This window comes from Leptonychotes weddellii, chromosome 14 (genome assembly GCF_054177405.1).
Source record: "Leptonychotes weddellii isolate Sample4059 chromosome 14, ASM5417740v2, whole genome shotgun sequence".
Lineage (NCBI taxonomy): Eukaryota > Metazoa > Chordata > Mammalia > Carnivora > Phocidae > Leptonychotes > Leptonychotes weddellii.
In genome coordinates this window covers 80,030,749-80,049,823 of record NC_138382.1, presented here as the reverse complement: position 1 = coordinate 80,049,823, position 19,075 = coordinate 80,030,749, and the positions used below count along the sequence as shown (strand labels likewise).

The 19,075-nt window shown below is 61.5% G+C and overlaps 2 protein-coding genes and 1 long non-coding RNA gene across 8 annotated transcripts in view; 2 read left to right on the top strand and 1 right to left on the bottom strand.

The window, feature by feature from the left end:
- Window positions 1-16: 16 nt before the first annotated feature.
- Window positions 17-18,367, bottom strand: LOC145717173 (uncharacterized). Of its 2 annotated transcripts, none has more exons than XR_014140242.1 (2): window positions 17,630-18,367; window positions 17-2,467 (listed from the first exon to the last, which is right to left on the bottom strand). It is a non-coding gene; the product is annotated as an uncharacterized LOC145717173 (long non-coding RNA). The 2 variants fall into 2 exon arrangements; XR_014140243.1 differs by lacking the exon at window positions 17,630-18,367 and adding an exon at window positions 5,290-7,136.
- ENTPD2 (ectonucleoside triphosphate diphosphohydrolase 2) lies at window positions 7,223-12,566 on the top strand. 5 transcript variants are annotated; one of them, XM_081803993.1, is made up of 9 exons: window positions 7,227-7,397; window positions 8,703-8,820; window positions 9,332-9,482; window positions 9,645-9,804; window positions 9,962-10,111; window positions 10,562-10,816; window positions 10,899-11,018; window positions 11,769-11,903; window positions 11,988-12,566. In XM_081803993.1, the coding sequence occupies exons 1-9, from the start codon at window positions 7,281-7,283 to the stop codon at window positions 12,189-12,191; spliced, it is 1,410 nt and encodes a 469-aa protein (XP_081660119.1). In that variant the 5' UTR covers window positions 7,227-7,280; the 3' UTR covers window positions 12,192-12,566. The 5 variants fall into 5 exon arrangements, with proteins under 5 accessions (XP_081660120.1, XP_081660121.1, XP_030877277.2 ...); XM_006750155.3 differs by having other exon boundaries at window positions 9,884-10,111; XM_081803994.1 differs by lacking the exon at window positions 9,645-9,804 and having other exon boundaries at window positions 7,223-7,397; window positions 9,884-10,166.
- The window catches only part of NPDC1 (neural proliferation, differentiation and control 1), a 5,870-nt gene continuing 868 nt past the window's right edge, over window positions 14,074-19,075 (top strand). Inside the window, 6 exon segments of the mRNA XM_081804004.1 lie at window positions 14,074-14,452; window positions 17,130-17,276; window positions 18,367-18,504; window positions 18,596-18,766; window positions 18,852-18,918; window positions 18,995-19,075. Coding sequence (XP_081660130.1) covers window positions 14,341-14,452; window positions 17,130-17,276; window positions 18,367-18,504; window positions 18,596-18,766; window positions 18,852-18,918; window positions 18,995-19,075 — 716 coding nt within the window. The 5' untranslated portion in view covers window positions 14,074-14,340.

The window sequence follows — 19,075 nt, the reverse complement described above, 5'->3', positions numbered from 1 at the left end:
TTTTTTTTTTTGTGTGTGTGAGCATTCTATAGTTTTCTGAGTACAGATCCTTTGCCTCTTTGGTTAGGTTCATTCCTAGGTATCTTATGGTTTTTGGTGCAATTATAAATGGGATCGACTCCTTAATTTCTCTTTCTTCTGTCTCATTGTTAGTGTATAGAAATGCAACTGATTTCTGTGCATTGATTTTTTTTAAAGATTTTATATATTTATTTGAGAGAGGGAGAGTGAGAGTGAACATGAGAGGGGGGAGGGTCAGAGGGAGAAGCAGAATTCCTTCTGAGCAGGGAGCCTGATGCGAGGCTCGATCCCAGGACCCTGAGATCATGACCTGAGCCAAAGGCAGATGCTTCACCGACTGAGCCACTCAGAAGCCCCTGCATTGATTTTATATCACCACTTTGCTGAATTCCTATATAAGTTTTAGCAATTCTGGGGTGGAGTCTTTTGGGTTTTCCACATAGAGTATCATGTCATCTGTGAAGAGTGAGATCAACTCTAGTTTAATTGTCAGATTGGAGTTTTAGAAATTTGGATAGCTGTTTTATTTATTTTTTTTAAAGATTTTTTATTTATTTATCTGAGAGAGAGAATGGGAGACAGAGAGCATGAGAGGGGAAGGGTCAGAGGGAGAAGCAGACTCCCCGCCGAGCAGGGAGCCCGATGCGGGACTCGATCCCGGGACTCCAGGATCATGACCTGAGCCGAAGGCAGTTGCTCAACCAACTGAGCCACCCAGGCGCCCTGGATAGCTGTTTTAAGAGACAGACCTAAATATGGCATCAAAAACAAAAACAGGAAAAGCTTGAGCAGTTGTATTAATATAAAACTAAAGAGATTCTAAGGCAAAAGACATTACTAGTGATGAAGAGAGTAAGTCCCTAATAATAAAAAGCTTACATCACCAGGGAGATACAATAACCCTAAACCTGTAATCACCCAATAACAGCCTCAAACTATGTAAAATACCAAGATGCAGACATGTCACTGAGGAAGATACACAGATGACATGTATGTACCTAAAAAGCTGTCCCATGGGATTAGCCATTAGGAAAATGGGATACGTGAAATATTGCACCCCAAACAGAGCTGCTAAAATAAAAACCCATGGTGACACCATTTGCTGGCTAGCAGGTGGAGAAATGGAATTGCTTGGACATTGTTGGTGGGAATGTCAAAAGATACAGCCATTCTGGGAAAGAGTTTGGTAGTTCCTTTTAAAACTAAAGTTAAGGGGCGGCTGGGTGGCTCAATTGTTAAGCGTCTGCCTTCGGCTCGGGTCAGGGTCCCAGGGTCCTGGGATCGAGCCCCACATCGGGCTCCCTGCTCCACGGGAAGCCTGCTTCTCCCTCTCCCACCCCCCCTGCTTGTGTTCCCTCTCTCGCTGTGTCTCTCTCTGTCAAATAAATAAATAAATAAAATCTTTAAAAAAATAAAACTAAAGTTAACTTACCAAATGCGACAGCTGGTTAATTTTGTGTCACCCTGGCTGGGGTATGGTGCCCAGGCGTTCGGTCAAACACCTATATGGATGTTGCTGTGAAGGGTTGCATTAGATACGATTCACATTCCCATCAGTAGACTCTGAGTAAAGTAGATCACTGGAATCTGGGTGGGCCCCATCCAATCAGTTTAAGGCCTTAAGAGAAAAGGGCAAAGCCCCTCAAAGAGGAAGGGATTCTGCCTGCAGATGCTGTTGGACTCAAGACTGCAACACTGAGCCCCGCCCCACCCACCGAGTCTCTCACCTGCTGACCTGCCCTGCAGACTTCAGACTTGCCATCTCCCACAACTGCGTGAGTCAGCGCCTCAAAATACATCTTTCCCTCTCGCTCACCATATACACACAGAGCCTGTATGAAGCATCCTAATACATGACACAAGCCAGCAGTTGCATTCTTGGGCATTTATCCCAGATAAATGAAGACACTTTCATGCAGGAACATGTACATATTCATAGCAGCTTTACTGGTAATAGCCCCAAACTAGAAACTACCCAGATGTCTTTGTCTGGGTAACTGGTTGAACAAACTATGGTCCATCCACACCGTGGGATACAATTCAGCCATAAAAGGAAGGAGCTGTTGATACGCTCACCAATGTGGGTGAACCTCAAGGAGCCTGCTGAGCGCTGCAAGCCAATCTCAGGAGACATGCATGATCCATTTATGCAGCGACTGTGAAGAACGGGGTCGTGTGAGGGAGTCTTGTGAAGGTTCCCTTGAGTTTCTTGGTTGAGGTGGTTACGCAGCTTGCACATGTGATGAGGCCGCAGAGGGCCACACGCACACGCACATGCACACGCAGGCAGTGCGTACACACCGGCGAAGCCTAAATGAGCTCCTAGACGTACCAATGTCGGTTTCTCAGTGTCGCTTCTGGGCCATACGGTTGCATGAGGTGTCAGCGCCGGGGACCACTGGGGAGATGGTACAAAGGACACCCACATCCATTCCTTTGCAGCTTTCTATGGACTCAAGATGAATAGAGAGAGAGAGAGATCTCGATGAGCATACACATCTCAAGGCTTGTCAGAACAATAAAGAGAAACTGATAAACCCACCATCACGGTTGGAAATGTTAGTAAGACGCCAGGCCTGAGTGTTTTGCAGGCAAGTTCTACCCATCAGGCAAGGAAGGAAGAGGTAATCCAAATGCTATGTAAATTTTTCCAGAGGAAAACCTTGAAATCCCAACCAAAGAGCTGCCTCACAGGAAAGGGGGAGTTCGGTCTCATCCCATCCCGGCAACATGCTGCTAGCCTTAACAATAAAGCTGTTGTTCCTCAGTTACTCTGCGAGCTCTGGGAAAGCCGCAGGCACATCCCACAGAGAAAGGAGAGGACTGCTATTTTATGGAGAAGGAGGAGCAAGTGCGAGGGGTTCCTGAAGCCAGGTCCGCCGAGAGAAGCAGGCGTTTGGGGTGATGACCACCGGCGAGCTGCAGGGGCCGATGTCTTCTAGGAGGAGCAGTGCGCGTGCCTCCCTGGTGGGGTCCTGCTGAAATCCTGTGGACTCTGAGGCTTCTTCCCAGGGGTGCGGCCCCCCCTTCTGGCCTCAGGACTCCGCTTTAGCGGGGTTTCCCTTTACTAATGGGCACAGCACAGCGGAGTGTAGACCCAATGTCATTGCTGTTGTGATCCTGAAACCAGTTCTAAAAATTTCTGTGGAAGAGCTCAGGGCTCCAGGAAGAGAAGCAGGGAGAAGGGACTGTCTTCCCAGAGAGGAAGACACACGGGCGCTCCCTGGACGGTGCCACGTGCTGGGTGCGCTGAGCTGGAGGACATGCCCGTAGCCGTGGCATGTGGCCTGGGCCAGCCCTCCCCACACATCAGGGCAGAGAGGCCGGCCCCACATGATCCAGGGCCCGGGACAACCGGTTCTCCACACGAGAGAACAGGGCTTGGAGCCCTTCCCTTGCATCCTACACACAAACCACTTCCAGGTGGATCGAAGGCTGGCCCTGAGCAAAACAGCAAAACCTCCAGAGCACAACTTAGGAGAGTATCTGCCGACCTCACGACGCACACAAGACCACAGAGCAGAAAACGACTAATTCAGAGCTTCCGGGACTTCACGGCTGGAGGATGAACGTCCAGAGCATACAGAAAGACAGACAGTCTCTAGAAACTGGATGAAGACTTTGAACAGACGCTTCGCAGAAGACAAGAAAGACACACTATGCTGTCTCTTCAGTAACTGAGGAAACGCCGCTAAAATCTCGGGATTTCATCTTCACCAGCTTCTCAAAAATCTAAAAGCTGCACGATTCCAAACACTCGTAGGGATGCAGAGAAATGAAACTGCGAGCCAGATGGCACCCCCATGCCGAAAACAATATAGGATTTGCTCGTCAGCTGAACACACACATGCACGCAGCCACCAGCGAGCTCCTGGGACCTCGTCCCGAGACTCGCATGCAAGTGCGCAGATGCACACAGCAGCAATCTTAGAAACAACAGCCTGAAGCCAGAGAGCCCTGCGTGCTCACGCATGACGTGTCAGCTTCGGTACAATCACCGTGGAAAACAACGCAGCAGCCAGAATGAACAGGCGACCCCTTGAGCTGTCGACATGGGTGAACCTCAGAAGTCGTGGGAAAGAAGCACGTTACAGAACAGAATGTCCAGTGTATAAAATCGGGTCCACAAACCAGGAAAAGCAACACGATACATTATTTAGAAATGCACGGGTAGGTGGGACATTCTAAAGAAAAGTGAGAGAGTAACAAACACAAAATCCAAGACCAGACCACCCAGGGGCGGCTGACGAGCCGGGTTCCTGTACCTGTTCCTGGGTCATTATTCCTTCCACGGTACACGTGCGACCCACCCGCTCTCCCGTGAGTCTGCTGTCCCTCACGAGGCAGCGCAGGTTTTTCTCCCTCCTGGGGAGCCTTTGACAAGTCTGCTGTCCTCAGGACAGGGGTGGGTGGGCCTCCCCAGTGCCCACACCATGTAGTTCAGGAGCACCCCTTTCTCACTGCACATGCACAGAGCCTACTATGTCTCTGGCCCACAGGAGGTGCCCAGCAGGTGTTTGCTGAATGACTGAATGAGCACATGAAGAAAGGGAACAGTAAGTTGTGAACATGAATGAAGGGAAGTCTCACTAAAGTGGGCTCGATGCCAGAAGGGGAGGCTGGAAGGGGGAGCCAGACCACGCAGCGTCAATGACAGGAAGAATCATCAGCCCCAGGCCCCACCAGGGAAAGATGTGCACTGTCCCTCCTACAAGAAATCAACCCTCCGCAACTCATTCTGTGAAAAATCTCCATCGCCCGGAACTCTTGCTTCTCTCCAGCGGGCTTGGTTTCAGAACAACCCCTCCCACTTCCTCCTTCTTCTCCATAAAATAGCATTCCTCTCCTTTCTCTGTTGGATGAGCCTGCGGTTTTGCTAGAGCTTACAGATGCCGAATTGCAATTCTCTGTTATTCCCAAATAAACCCATTTTTGCTAGTGAAATAGGCTGTCTTATTTTTAAGGTTAACAGAGTGAAGGGCCTTTAACAGTTAAGATGTTTCAGCCACAAGATGACGTGGCTCCCAACGAGGAGACTGAGGCATGGGCCTCAGCAAATGTCCCCAGCCTGGGAGGTCCAGCTCCTGTGGGGGGAGGGGGCTCTGAGGACCCCTCTCCCCTCACCTCTCTGCAACTGCATTCTTCTGCCAGGACCCAGGGCCAAGCCATGCACAGCACATCTGGAGCTCTCCTAACCCGTCACCCCCAGGTTCCCGGGGGGCCCCCTCCCACGCAGAAACCCCCCTTTCATGCCCCCCGCCAGCCCACCTTCCACTCCAGAAGGAAAGGCGTCTCTGCACCAAGGAAGGATGTGCCCGCCCGGGGTTCTGTCTCAGAGAGAGCTCTCCCAGGCTGTTCCCTGCTCCCTGCCTGCCTTCTGGGCCCTCCGCCATGAGCCCTCCGGCATCCAGGCCTCCGCTACCCTGGCCCCATCCTCTCATGGCCGGTGGGCCTCCGTCCAGGGACCAACCAGAACATCAGGGAGCCCAGCTTGGGCTTGGTGGGATGAGGTGTGGGGGCTGGGGGCCAGCACGGGGTGGGCAGGCCTGCAGGCAGCCCCCCGTGCCCTTGCTTGCACCGGGCTCCCTGTGGGCCGCCTTTGTCTCTCTTTTCAATCTAATCTGCAGGCCTCTCCCTCCTCTGTGCTTTCCCCCCACCCTCCCACCCCCGCGGAAGAAAGGCCTAGAAGGGGGAGGGGTGCTGGCAGGGGAACGGGCCTGGAGCCCTGTGCGGGCCACACCCAGAGACTTGGCTGGAGCCCAGCCAGACAGGGCTGTGAGGAGGCTGAGCCATCTCCGGGACTCCCACCCTTTCTGTTGTTGGGGTCCAGAGCTGAAAGAAAGGCTCCTCTGGTAAGCCTGTGACGCCAGACCCTCAGCCTGGGCAGCATCCCAGCCCAATTGTCCCTGCCGGCTCCAGCCAGCCAGGGTGCTGCCCAGACCCTGCCCCCATCGAAGGCCACCCTCTGGCCCCCCACCTCCCTGCCCCGTCACTGGCGCTCCGGGTGGTCTTGCCACATGGCTCCCTGCTGTTACATGGCTCGATTCTTGGTGCTGGAATTCCTAATTTGCCCAAGGCACGACGTGGGGTGGCCCCTGGCCAGGGAAAGGGGTGATGCTTGGCCAGGCTGGCACCCAGGGTGCGTGGGGAGTGGAAGCATAGGGCTCAGACATTTCATGGGATTAAGGGCAGAGCTGAGGTCTGGGGCTGGCTGAGCACTTGCCTACCCCAGCCAGGATCTAGGGAGGGAGCGGACCACCAGGTCTGGGAGATCTTCTCCCTTATCTCCTGCCCTGTGCACAGAGGACCCTCCTCCTGCTCCCCTCCCCTCCCGCCTCCCCAATCCAGGCTTCTGGGCACCCTCCTCCCCAGGAGAAGGGGGCATCGGGGATGGGCCAGGCCCTGAGCCAGGAGGCAGGGCCTGGGTTTCCTTTCTCAGCTTGGTGTGACTGTGACCATCTTGCCCCTTTGTCTACCTGTGTCCTCACCTGTCACCTTGGGACTAGGGCTGGGTGAGGTAGGTCTGGCCTCATGCTCTCTGGCTGGTCAGCGTTGAGCCCCACCCTGCGCCTTGAAGGGCAGGCCCCACCGGGGTCAGCTTGGTGTCCGCCCGGCCTGACCCTACACTTGCAGCTACCTGTCATGCACCGCCGGGCTGGGTCAGCACCACTGACCCGCTGGCCCTTCACTGCTTTAAGGCTGGGGCAGGGACCCAGTCGGGAACCCATGTGGTTCCTGACGCTAGGGTGTCTCCTTCTTTCAGGACCAGGCCAGGGAAAAGCCAGCCACTCCAGCCGCCTGACCCTCTGAACACGGCTGCCTAGGAACCAGCCCAGCCCACCCTTCTGCCTACAAGCCCAGAGACTCCCCCGGAGAGGGCTGGGAGCTTTCTAGGTCCCGCCGGGTGGAATCGGCGAGTGCCCACAGGCAGACCCTGGTAGCCAGCACTAGGGGTCTGAGGGTCCCGTCAGAGGGCATGAGTCTCTGGGACTGGGCGGCCCGGAAGGCGGAGGGTGGGCGCTGGGAGGGGCGGCCGGGGTGATTCAGCGGCAACTTCTCTCACCTGCGCCGGCGGGCCCGGGCGGTCGGTGGGCGGGCAGCCAGCCGTGGGCGGTCCTGGCCCGCCAGTGGGCGTGGCCAGCCGCGGACCGTGCGCGTTCGCGCCCCGCCCAGGGCGCCTACCCCCCGGGGCCCGGGCCCTCGGCCTCCCGCTCCCTGCCGCCCCGTGGACAACGCCTCGCCCACCCGCGCGCCCGCCTATGGCTGGGAAGGTGCTGTCGCTGCTGCCGCCCTTGCTGCTGGCCGCGGCCGGCCTCGCGGGGCTCCTGCTGCTATACGTCCCCACCCGCGACGTCCGGGAGCTGCCCGCCCTCAAGGTGCGCGCTCGGGCAGCTGGCGCAGTCCGCGGAGTAGCGGACCCGGCTGGGAGGCTCGGACCTGAGCAGGGCCAGGCTGCGCCCGCGTGGCAGCCCCGGACCCCCAACCCGCGCTGCGCTGCGCTGCGCTCCCGGCCCGGCGGGGTGGAGTCCTGGGAACTCCCGCGCGCCGCGTCCGCCGCGGAGCCTGTCGCGGGCGCGGCCGGGGAACTGTCTCTCCGCTCCCCCAGATGCAGCCCCTGGACGCCGCATGCTGCGGCTGGACCCGTGGCCCCCAGCCCCGTACGGCCCCCAGGGACGCATCTGCTCCAGGTTCAGCCACAGGCGCTGGAGGCTAGGGATCCCTCCTCACCCACCCGGAGGCCCTGACAGTGCGGGGCGGGGGGGGGGGGTGCTGCCCTCGGGGGGCGCCTGGCAGGGTCCTAAAGGAGTTGGGGTGGACTAGGCCAGATCTCCCACCAGTCTTCAGGAGTCCCCCCGACTCCCTTGACCCTTTATTGGACTTGTGTGAAGGGGGGTTGGTGTGAGCGTGTGGGTGCTCCAAGCCCCAGGGGCCCAGGATGGGAGGTCACAGGAGTGGGTGCTCTGTAGCCAAGGGCTACGACTAGGTGGGGCTGGGGCTGGGGTGGCCCGATAAGGATTCGCGTGCTCATGCTGCCCTTCCCAGGTTGGGGAAGGGGACTGGGGTGGCCCCTTTCTGGGCTCAAGAGGGCATGTTCTCCAGTTGGGTTCTCACTGTGGGAATCCTGGCCCTTGGGAAATGGCCCTTTCAATTGCAAGGAAGGCCCATGCAGCCCCTCTCAGCTGGGCAGGACCCAGCTGTCTGTCACTGGTGCTGGCTTGAGGCTCAGGGAGGGAGGGGGTGCTTTCAGGCATGCTTCCAGATCCTGAGGTTGGGTTGAGATTGGGGAGGTGGGGGCAGAGAAGAGGAAGAAAGAGTGGGTGGAGGGGGTTCCTGCAGCTGGGTTTCTGTTTTGGAACCTGGGGACCCCATGTCCCCAGGGCAAGGGTCAAGGGTGGTCCCAGGACTCCTCTGACCCTGACAGATTCCCTCAGCTTGCCCTTGCCAGGAAGGTTCTTGCAGTCAGAAGAGAAGAGGCTCCAGGCCACCTACCCTGGCTGCCCCCATTCTCTCCCCAACCAAGCTGTGCTCCGTGGTTGTCCCCAGCGCCCGAGCCCCAGTACTTCATTCCGGAGGTTCCAACCTTGCCATGGGGTGGGGTAGGGTAGAGAGCTGGGGGAGCCAAAGGGCATGGCCTCAGGCCCCACCCCCATGGCTGACCCCGCCCTCACCCCCATTCCCAGTATGGCATTGTCCTGGACGCTGGCTCTTCCCACACATCCATGTTTATCTACAAGTGGCCCGCAGACAAGGAGAACGACACAGGCATCGTGGGCCAGCACAGCTCCTGTGACGTGCGCGGTAGGGTCCCCTGAGCGCTAGGCACCCCTGGTTGGGACAGCCACTCACTGTAGGGCCTCAGGGGCCCCGTCTGGCCTGAGCCTCCGGAGTCTTGATGCCTCCTTTGCTTGATGCGGCTGGGGCCTGCTCCAGGAAGGAACCACTGGAGGCTCCAAAAGAGAGGCTAGGGGCAGTTCATTCTAGAAAGTAAGCCCCAGGTGGTGACTGGGAGGTTGGGCCTTGCCTGGCCCAAGACTGGTACACCCAGGCAAGCCCCCGAGGAGGCAAGGCCAGACTGACAATGCCTAGTGCTTTATCCTGGCACCTGTGGGCACACCCCTGGGCAGGCAGCAGCCTGAGAGACTGGGTGGCCCCCAGGCAGGTGGGCCCCTTTGCCTCTGAGGGCTGGAGCTGGGAAGGTGTGTCTAAGCTGCCACCTGGTTTGAGAGCCCAAGGTCCCCAATCCTGCTGGCCCATGGCTCACCTAGGGGCTGCCTGTCAGGCTTGGGCCCATTTGCCTGTCTCCCTCTAGGAGGGGGCATCTCCAGCTATGCAGACAGCCCTTCCAGGGCTGGCCAGAGTCTTGTTGAATGCTTGGACCAGGCACTTCAGGAGGTGCCCGAAGAGAGACACGTGAGCACACCCCTCTACCTAGGAGCCACAGCAGGCATGCGCCTGCTCAAGTGAGTGTGCCCGCCCCCTGACCATCATCTCCACAACAGCCTCAGCACAGGGTGGGCCCCCGCACACCCTCAGCCGCAGCCCCGGGCAGACACGGTGCACCCCAGCCGCAGGATCTTGGCTACCTGGGGAGGATGCCCCTCAGAGTCCTCCCTGTGTTACAGCCTGACCAGTCCAGAGGCCTCGGCCAATGTGCTTGCGGCTGCGACCCAGACGCTGACCCAGTATCCCTTTGATTTCCGTGGTGCCCACATCCTCTCAGGCCAGGACGAGGGGGTGTTTGGTTGGGTGACCGCCAACTACCTGCTGGAGAACTTCATCAAGGTGGGCCTGATGGCCAGCCCAGTGAGCCAGGGGGCGTGGGACCCACCCACTGGCTGACCCCAACCTCCACTCCCCACAGTACAGCTGGGTGGGCCGGTGGTTCCGGCCAAGGAAGGGGACGCTGGGAGCCATGGACCTGGGGGGCGCCTCCACTCAGATCACCTTCGAGACGGCCAGCCCAGCTGAGGATCCAGCCAGTGAGGTCCACCTTCGGCTCTACGGCCAGCACTACCGGGTCTACACGCACAGCTTCCTCTGCTATGGCCGTGACCAGGTCCTCCGGAGGCTGCTGGCTGGTGCGCTGCAGGTGCCCCCCCACCCCGGCCCACCTGCACTACTGTGCCCTCCTGGAAGGAGGGGGGGTGAGAAGAGATGGGAGCCAAGGGTCCAGGGCAGAGCCTGGACTGAGGGGGGCTGCTCTGGGCAGCAGAAGCCAAAGCTGGGCTTTGATCAGCCGGCAGGACAGATGCGAGGGATCTCTCATGCGCAAAAGCCAGGTGGTCTGGGTGGGTCTGGTGAGTGCCTGGCTGGGTCTCCAAAGGCCTGGAGTGCCTGGCCAGGGGGCTGGGTTTTGTCCAGCAGACAGTGGGGAGCCATGGATTGCTCTTGAGCACAGAAGCGATGCTGCCCGAGCGGGACTTACGGGAGATTCATCAGGCAGGTCCTCTGGGGAGGGCCTCTGAAGGCCCCGGGCTGGGGGCGGTGGGCAGTGCCTGGTGTAGGGGTGATGCGTGTCGCACCCTTGCATTCCCCCCAGACCCATGGCTTCCACCCGTGCTGGCCAAGGGGCTATTCCACCCACGTGCTGCTTCAGGACGTGTATGAGTCTCCATGCACTGCGGCCCAGCGGCCCCAGGCCTTCAACAACAGCACCAGGGTCAGCTTGTCCGGGACTAGCGACCCTGCCCTCTGCCGTAGCCTCATCATGGGACTCTTCAATTTCTCCTCCTGCCGCTTCTCCCGATGTTCCTTCAATGGCATCTTCCAGCCCCCTGTGGCTGGGAACTTCATCGTGAGTCCAGGGGATGGGGGTGGGGGCCGGTGCCCTGTAGCCTGTGGGGTGTGCTCTTGGTATGACTGTACCCCCCTTGCAGGCCTTCTCTGCCTTCTTCTACACCATGGACTTCCTGCGGACGGTGATGGGGCTGCCTGTGGCAACCTGGCCGCAGCTGGAGGCAGCAGTGGTCACGGTCTGCAACCAGACATGGAGTGAGGTGAGGCCTCCTCCCCGCTCCCCCAGGGCTGCGCAAGAGGGCCCGGCCAGCCAGCATCAGGCCCCCCTGACCAAGATCTGGAGGACAGAGGGAACAGCAGGGCACATGCAGTGAAGTGGGGTGGGGAACGGTTGTAGCAGGTAGGACTGGCAGAGCTTAGGGGTAGGGGAGCCAGGCTTCAAAGACATCTTCCAGGTTTCTGGCTTCTGCCACTCGTCAGACACGTGCCAAGTAAAGGAAGTAGTGTTTTCATAGGTGGAGCGTGGGGTGCCTGCCAAACCTCGGGAGAAACACAGTGTCTCTAGGCTCTGGTGGTGACAGAGGCCCCACCCTGTCTTCTCTGTGTCTAAGTCTCAGGCAGACATGGCCGGCGGGGGTGGGGGGAGAATGGAGGGCAAAAGGCTAGCCCAAGGTCCATGCTGAAGGCCTGGTGCTTCTCCTGGGCCCCTGACCTCGCACTAAGGTTGCTGCCAGCCTGCTGCTCCCTGGGTGGCCGTCCCTGCTGGCCCCTCGGGGTCCACCTCCAAAGCAGGGGTAGCCCACTGCCATCCGGAAGTCACACTGTTGGTCCTGGAGGGAACCGTCCTGCCTGGTGGCGGTGGCCCCTTTGGCCGTGATGCGTCTCTGGCCCCTCATTGCCCGTGGGTGTGTGTTGGGGTGGAGGGGTACAGCACGCCGCCGGCCACCGCTCCTCGTGGGCCAAGACCTCCAGGTGGCCGCCGGCCCAACAGTCTCTCCTGTGCGTCGCAGCTACAGGCTCGGGCCCCGGGGGAGCGGGCCCGCCTGCCCGACCACTGCGCGGGGGCCATGTTCGTGCAGCAGCTGCTGAGCCGCGGCTACGGCTTCCACGAGCGCGCCTTCGGAGGGGTGACCTTCCAGAAGAAGGTGGGAGCCGGCGGTCCGGGGGCGCGGAGGGGCGGGGCCTCCCCGGGCTGCGCGGGGGGCTGAGGCCGAGCCCCTCGCCCGCAGGTCGGGGACGCCGCGGTCGGCTGGGCGCTCGGCTACATGCTGAACCTGACCAACCTGATCCCCGCCGAGCCGCCGGCGCTGCGCAAGGGCACAGACTTCAGCGCCTGGGTCGTCCTTGTCCTGCTCTTCGCCGCCATGCTTCTGGCCGCGTTCGTCCTGCTGCTGCGCCAGGCGCGCTCGGCCAACTCGTCGAGCGCCATCTAGGGGCGAGCTGGGGACAGCTGCCCCCGTCGCGTCTCCCACCCCCACCGCCCCCACCCCACCGCTGCCCCGACCGAGACGCGGACGCTGGCGTGCACGCCCACGGGGGGCCGGGCTGCGCGAAGGGAACCGAGTCCAGGCCCTGCCTGCCGGCGCCAACATCCTGCAGCCTACAGGGTCTCCCGGCCCTCCTCTTCCTGGGGGTGGGGGATTCAGACACCCCGCAGCCCTCAGCCCGTGCAGGGCTGGGTGTGTAGGGAGTGGAGTTAGGGCCCTCGGAGCACCCCCGCCCTCCGGGGTCTGGCTCTGTATGAGGGGGAGGGTCAGAGCCCACAGCGCCTACTTGTAAAAATTTTGTAATACAAACTTCTTTCTAGAGCACTGGAGAGAATGTTCATAGGGTGGGGCCTCCTTGCAGCTGCCCACCCCTCCTCCCCGCAGCTGTGTTGGCCAGGAAGACCCACTGCTAGTCCCAAGGCTGGCCCCAGGCTCTTCCTACTTCCTTCCTCCCTGGGCACAGACACAGAGCGGTGAAGATCCTGCTCCCCTGCTCCAGGGCGGGCCTGGAGTAGCTGTGGGATGGCGGCCCAAGAGAAAGTCCCCGAGTCCCCTGAGTCTTATCTGGCCAGCGGGGCCCCTGCAGCACCTCCAGATCTGCGACAGTGACCCAAGCAAGACTGGAGGCTGGGCCCTGGCCTAGAATTGGCCTGGGGGTGAGGGTGGGGAGCGTGGAGGTGGTAGAAAGGGGAGGTAGTGGGCAAGGCAGCCGCCTAGAGCACTCAGTGCTGGAAGGGACTGGGGGCCCCGGGCGGGGGGGAACTCTTGACGGGAAGTGGTGCTGGGGGCGAGTTGAGATGAGGGCCAGGAGGGTGCAGGGCCCCAGTGCTCAGAGAGAAGCACCTGGTGAGGAGCCTGGCTATAAAGCCCAGGTGCCGTCACATTGGGACACAGCTCCCCTCCTGCCTGGGTGCCCTCTTCCGCATCCCCAGGAGGTTCCAACCTTGCCACGGGATGGGGTAGGGTAGAGAGCTGGTGGGCGCCCCCACCTGCTGCTCCTGCAGCCTCGGCCTGTAAGCACTGTTTTGTTCAGCGTGGGAAGGCATGGTTTGGGCTGTGTCTCCCTGCCCCTCAACCTTTCTAGAAAGTGAGCGCAGACACTATTTCTGTCTGGTCAGTGGCCTGAGGGGAGAACGGCGGTCCTGCTCGCGCACCCCCACCTTCTGCAGGGTTTCGGGGTTTCGAGCCATTCACAACCCTGGGGGCAGCCAGCCCTCTCTTTGGAGTTCTGAGGCACAGAGGGCTGAGGGGAAGCATGGGGGTGCTCACCCTTGTTCTCTCAGTGAGGTGAGTCAGAGGGAGGTTTCCCAGGTGGGATGGGTGGGCGTGCTCTCTGGGGGCAACAGGTGCAGAGGGAGGGGGTGCATCCATAGCTGCTTGTCGTCCGGAGGCCTCAGGGACCTAGGGACCGTGGACAGCTCCCAGCTGTCCCTCATCAGCCGCTCCAGGTCACTCTTGCCCCCTGGTGGCCTCACTGAGAGCAGCCGCCCCATTCCAACCATAGCGGTCGCCAGCACCTGCCTCCTTCTGGGCGTGTGCTTGCTTTTATCATGGGTCTCTGAGGGCCCAGGTGCGTCTTTGGACGCACCTTTTCCTCCGTGCGCGCCTGGTGTCCCGGAGTTCCTGGGGCTCGCGCCTCCAGGCCCCAGGCAGGTCCCCTGCTCCAGCGGGGTGGAGGTTGGGGGTTGGGTGGGATCCCGAGGGAAAAGTGTATCCCGGGGAAGCCCACCCCAGGCCGAGCCGTGTATGTAGAGAACAGAGAAGGTCCCCGGCAGCAGAGGCCACAGGAGTCGAGGCACCCCGAGGCCTGGAGCGAGGAGGTGGAATCAGAACCCGAGGAAGGGGGAGGGGGCGCAACCTGGAGGCGCCGTCCCGCCCCCTCAGGTGGAGCGCGCAGGCGCACTCCCCTAGAGCCGCTCGCCGCCGCGCCTCGATCCCGGATCCTTTGCCGCAGCGTCAGCGCCGCCGCCGCCTCCTTTCCTCCTCCGCCTCCGCGCCCCCCTCCGCCGCCGCCGCCTCCCCGACGCGGCGCCCGGAGGCCGCGCCGAGCCCCGGGCCGCGCGGTGCCATGCTGCCCCGGCGGCGGCGCTGAAGGATGGCGACACCCGTCCCTCCGCCCTCCCCGCGACACCTGCGGCTGCTGCGGCTGCTGCTCTCCGGCCTCGTCCTCGGCGCGGCCCTGCGCGGTGCCTCCGCCGGCCGCCCGGGTGAGCGAGTGCGGCCAGCGCAGGCCGCGGGGCGCCCCGGGGCCCGGGATCGCCCGGCGGCGCGGCGCCGTCACCCTCCCCGCCGCCGCCGCCCTCGCCCGGGCCGCAGGCCCCGCCTCGCCCGGGATGGGGTAAACAGGTCCGGCCCGGAGGGCGCGGCGCCCCGGCCACCGAAGGGCTCTGCCCGATGGGGCTTCTCCTGGGTTCCTGGCGGCGAACCTGAAGTTCACGCGCGTCTTGTCTTTGTCTCTGGATCCGTGGGCTTGCTGCGTGTCTGTGTCTGTGTCTGAGGAGGGTTCTCTCCGGGTGCGCCCGCCGCTGGGAATCTGTCCTATGCGCGTCTCTGTGTGTGCGCTTCTTGGGCTCCGCGGGTGCGGGCCTGGCGCCGGGTGCCTGCCGGCCATGCTGCTCGTGTCTGTCCTGGGGTCGGGGTCGCAGTGCTGGTCTGCCTGTCCCCATGCCTCGGGTGGTGTTGGGCACGAACCTTGCTTTGCTGCTGTGGGAGTCTGAATTGTCCCAGGCTTAGGGGCTTGTTGCGGCTTCAGTGGAGGCAGGAGGCGCTGCCCTCGAGGGCCCTCTTATGCGCCAGGGGCAGAGCTTGAGGAGCCCAGGGTCCTGGGAGAACCGCCCTGCTTCCCAGTTGGGCACCGAAGCTCCAGGCGCGAAGGTCTGCAGGAACCCAGGATCCAAAACGCACCCCCACCCCAGGGCTGAACTGGGAGACTATGCTCATACATTCATTCACTTCTGGCAGCAACATGGGAGAGATGCTATTCTTAGCCCATTTTACAGATGAGAAAACTGAGGTACAAAGAAGTTAAGTGACTGGTATGTGGCACAGCTGGGATGCCAACCTGGGCCTTGTGGTTCTGTGTGTGTGGCCTCAAGAGGCCACACCAGGGCAGACTTCCTCCTGGACACAGCGCCCCTGGACAGGAGGCTGGAGCATGGCTGACCCAGGAAAATGGAGGCTGCCTGCAGAGAACCTGGCTCTGAGACATGCAGGGTGGGGCCTCCTGAGGAAATGGAGAGTAACCTCTGTGCTGAGTCCCTGGGGTGGACAGGTGCCATCCCCGCTGCTCATTAGCATTATGAACTCTCCCAGATGCCGGTGTGGTGCTAGCCACTCTCCGGCTGCCACTGTTCCTGGGATCTCTTCCTGCGCCCCGAGGCTGGAGTGCACCCCAGGATTAGCCAGGCATCCGCCCTGTCTTTCTAGGCTGGGGGACTGGGAGTGTAGGGAGGCCTCTGGCACCCAGACCCTGGAACCAGCTTGGTGCTTCAGACCTCTACCCTTGGCCTGCGCACTCTGGGTGCTCAGCACCTGCAGCAGGGACTGCCTGACTCCCCAGGTACCCCAGCTGGTGGTTGGGGTCCAGACTGATGTGCTGGCCCAGGCTTAACATTTAACTAGCCCACGCCCCAGGCCAGCTCTCTGATACCGGTGCCTGTTGGCCCAGGTAGTACAGAATGGGGGTCCCCTGGATGGGAGTCGGCCCACCTGCTGCAAGGGCTGCTGGACCTTCCTGCCTACAGATAGGAGGCTGGGAGTATCAGGTTACCAAGGAAACCAAGTCAGGCCAGTCAAGGTCTGGAGAAGGACAGAGCCAGCACTCCCTGATCTCCCACGTACCTCGGGCCCCAGTGGCCCTCCTGCAGTGTAGGGTGGGGGCTAGGTGGAGAGGAATAGTCCTGGTGCTCCAGAGACACCCCATCCCAGCCTCCCCAACCAGGATCGACAGTCCTGCTGGGTATCTTCCTGGGTCCTCTGGCCCTGCTGCCCTGTAACTGGGGCCAGTGTCCTGGGCTTGAGAGCATTCCCTAGTTTTGAGGCAACTCACCTTCTGTATCCCATAGAGGGCTACTGCTTTCCATCCCCCAGCATCAGGATGGGACCCATTGGCCATCTATACAGGACACCAGAGTTTGGGCCCAAAGTCAGGGACTGGGCCTGGCCCAAAGTCCCAGGGACTCCCCAGTCCCTGGCAGCGTGACTGCGGGAGTGACCCTGGCCTGGCTTTTGTATCTCAAGCAAGTGAGACTTGCTGACCCCATTCTAGGACTCCCCAGCTCAGCAGCTTCTCTGTGCTCTGGAGACAAGCCAGAGATCAGACACAGGGGGGAGGGACTGTCTTCCCTTGTTCTGTGCCATCTTCTAGCTCTGCTGTAGGGCTGTGGGATGACAGGATGGGCTTGCAGGGCAGCGCTGAGGTGGTGGGAGAGGTGGGTGGCCAGCATCTTATGCTGCCCCCGAGGCAGAGAGAGACCTGGGCCCCACCTTCTAGGGCTTCCAGCCTGGATGGAGGGTCCAGGGCTTGCTCGGGGCCTGTTGAGACAGGAGGCAGGACCTACAGGGCTGCACAGCCCTGGCCAGGAGAGCTGGTGCTGCCCAGACAATGAGGGACAGCTTCCGCACAGGGCTGGCTCAGGCCTGGAAAGTGGACTCTGGGGAGTGGGTGGGGCAGGGGATTTCCGATAAGTGTTGGGACAGCTTGTCTTCCTGGTCCTGATCTGTGGCTGTTGGGAGGAAAGGCCTGCCCAGAACAATGGCCGGAGCCAGGCCAGACTGGGTCAGCTCTGTGGGGGAGGGGTGGCCAGGGCAGTGACCGTACCGCCTCTGTGCTGGGGCTGGGCCAAGCTGGGCGGTGATCGGCTCTGCCTTCTGCTTCCTTCCTAGATGCAGCTGCCTGTCCTGGGAGCCTAGACTGCGCCCTGAAGAGGCGGGCGCGGTGTCCCCCAGGCGCGCATGTCTGTGGGCCCTGCCTTCAGCCCTTCCAGGAAGACCAGCAAGGGCTCTGTGTGCCCAGGACGCGCCGGCCTATGGGTACGGGAGAGAAGAATGTGCTTCCCCCCCTCCCCTGCCCTGATATTTTTGCCACTCAGCCTCAGCTCCTGGGTCCGCTGAGCTTCATTGGTGTGCCAGAGACTTTTATGTCTCCGAGTGGCCTGGTGATCTTTCCAGATAGCGCCAGCCCAGAGCCTGGGAGCGGGCTGAGGTGTGGGGCAGTTAGCCCCTACCAGGGCAAGGGGTGTCCAGTGTGAAATGCTGGGGTGATCCCAGGAGAGAAGGAGTCAGAGTTCCCATCCCCTGCCCCCTGCCCCGGGCTGCCTGGGCCCCTGCCCCGTGTGCCCTCTTTCTCCATGGCTCACTCATCCTGTGCAATCCGTGTGGCTCACCCGGCGATCTGAGCCCAGAATGTCTGGACAGCCAGCCAGATGTTGAATGGCCTCAGGTGTGATGGGGCATTACAGAGGGATGCTGGGGGTGCTGACGTCTGCTGGGGCAGGAGGACCTTCCTGGAGGAGAAACACATTCCTGGCAGTGAGGGGGGCCACAGAAGGAGATGTACAGGCCTGCTTTAGAAGGTGGCAGGTGCTCTGCTCTTTCCCTGCTGTGTGGAGTGTCTACTTGGAGCCTCTGTCTGGACTGTGGGGCCCGTGGCAGGGACAAGGAGGGGGTGCCCAGCCACCAGCCCTGTCCCAACAGCTGCCCTCAGTTCCTACTGATTTACCTGGTGGGGGTGGGGGGGGAAAAGAATGGGGCCTCTCCCCTCTTCTTAAGGAGTCACTGCCTGTCTTGGTAGAAAAGGGGTGAGTGATCCATGGGTAACAGGTAGGGTGAGGGGCACCCCTTCCCTTCTCCTCCTGGCCTTTGCGCATTCCCCTGACACCTCCACTCCCTTGCTCCCGCCCCCACTTTCCTGGGAAAGCTGCTGCTCACGGGGACTGCCTTCAGCCGTCACCAAGGCAACTCAGGATGGCCAGGGACTGCAGGCCTGGAGGGAGAAGGAGGCCTGGGCCAGGGGGATCTGGCTCCTGGATGGGCCTCACCTCCTCTGGAGGGCCACCTGCAGCTGGTGTTGCCAGGGCGGGGCTGGGGGCCTCCCCACCTGATGGCCCCTCATCCTCTCCAGGGGAGAGCCTGCCCAGGCCCCGACTGGAAGATGAGATTGACCTGCTGGCCCAGGAGCTGGCCCGGCAGGAACCACCACGGCACTCCCCGCTCAGTGCCCAGCCCCAGCCTGGAGCCCGACAGCGGCAGCTGGAGCCGGGTGAGACCCAGCCCATTCCCCCGGGGCCTCCCTACCACTTTTGACCCCCGAGCTGGTCCTAGTGTTCTAACCTGCCTTCTCTCTGCAGCAGCCACCCTGGGGCTCTCAGAGCGCCGCCAGGGCCCCAAGCTGGGGCCCCCCTCCACTCGGGGAGCCCCTGCGCCCACGCCCCACACCTCCTTGGGCTCCCCCGTGTCGTCTCTGCCAGTGCACGTGGCCCCCTTGGAGCCCCGGGGCGGGCGCGGTGACGGACTCGCCCTCGGTAGGTGTGCAGGTCTGTCGGTCTCGGTGGGCAGGAGGCAGGGTCCCTCCCCGAAGGCCGCCCTCACCGCACCCCCTCCCCGCAGTGCTCGTCGTGGCGTGCTCGGTAGCCGGCGCGGCCGCCCTCGCCGTGGCGGCTCTCTGCTGGTGCAGGTGAGCGCGGGGCGGGCCAGGCGGACGGGGGACGGCGGGCGGCGACTCCGCGGGTCTCAGGCTCCACTCCCCGCAGGCTGCAGCGAGACGCCCGCCTGACCCAGAAGGCCGACTACGCGGCCCCGCAGGCGCCCGGCTCCCCCGCAACGCCCGGGAT

What these genes read in the sequence shown, in the direction of transcription:
- ENTPD2 (XM_006750155.3), top strand. Translation starts at nt 7,281, where the DNA reads ATGGCTGGGAAGGTGCTGTCGCTGCTGCCGCCCTTGCTGCTGGCCGCG. An exon ending in GGGAGCTGCCCGCCCTCAAG is followed by an intron (nt 7,398 to 8,702) that starts GTGCGCGCTCGG and finishes CCCCATTCCCAG; the next exon opens with TATGGCATTGTCCTGGACGC. An exon ending in GCAGGCATGCGCCTGCTCAA is followed by an intron (nt 9,483 to 9,644) that starts GTGAGTGTGCCC and finishes CCTGTGTTACAG; the next exon opens with CCTGACCAGTCCAGAGGCCT.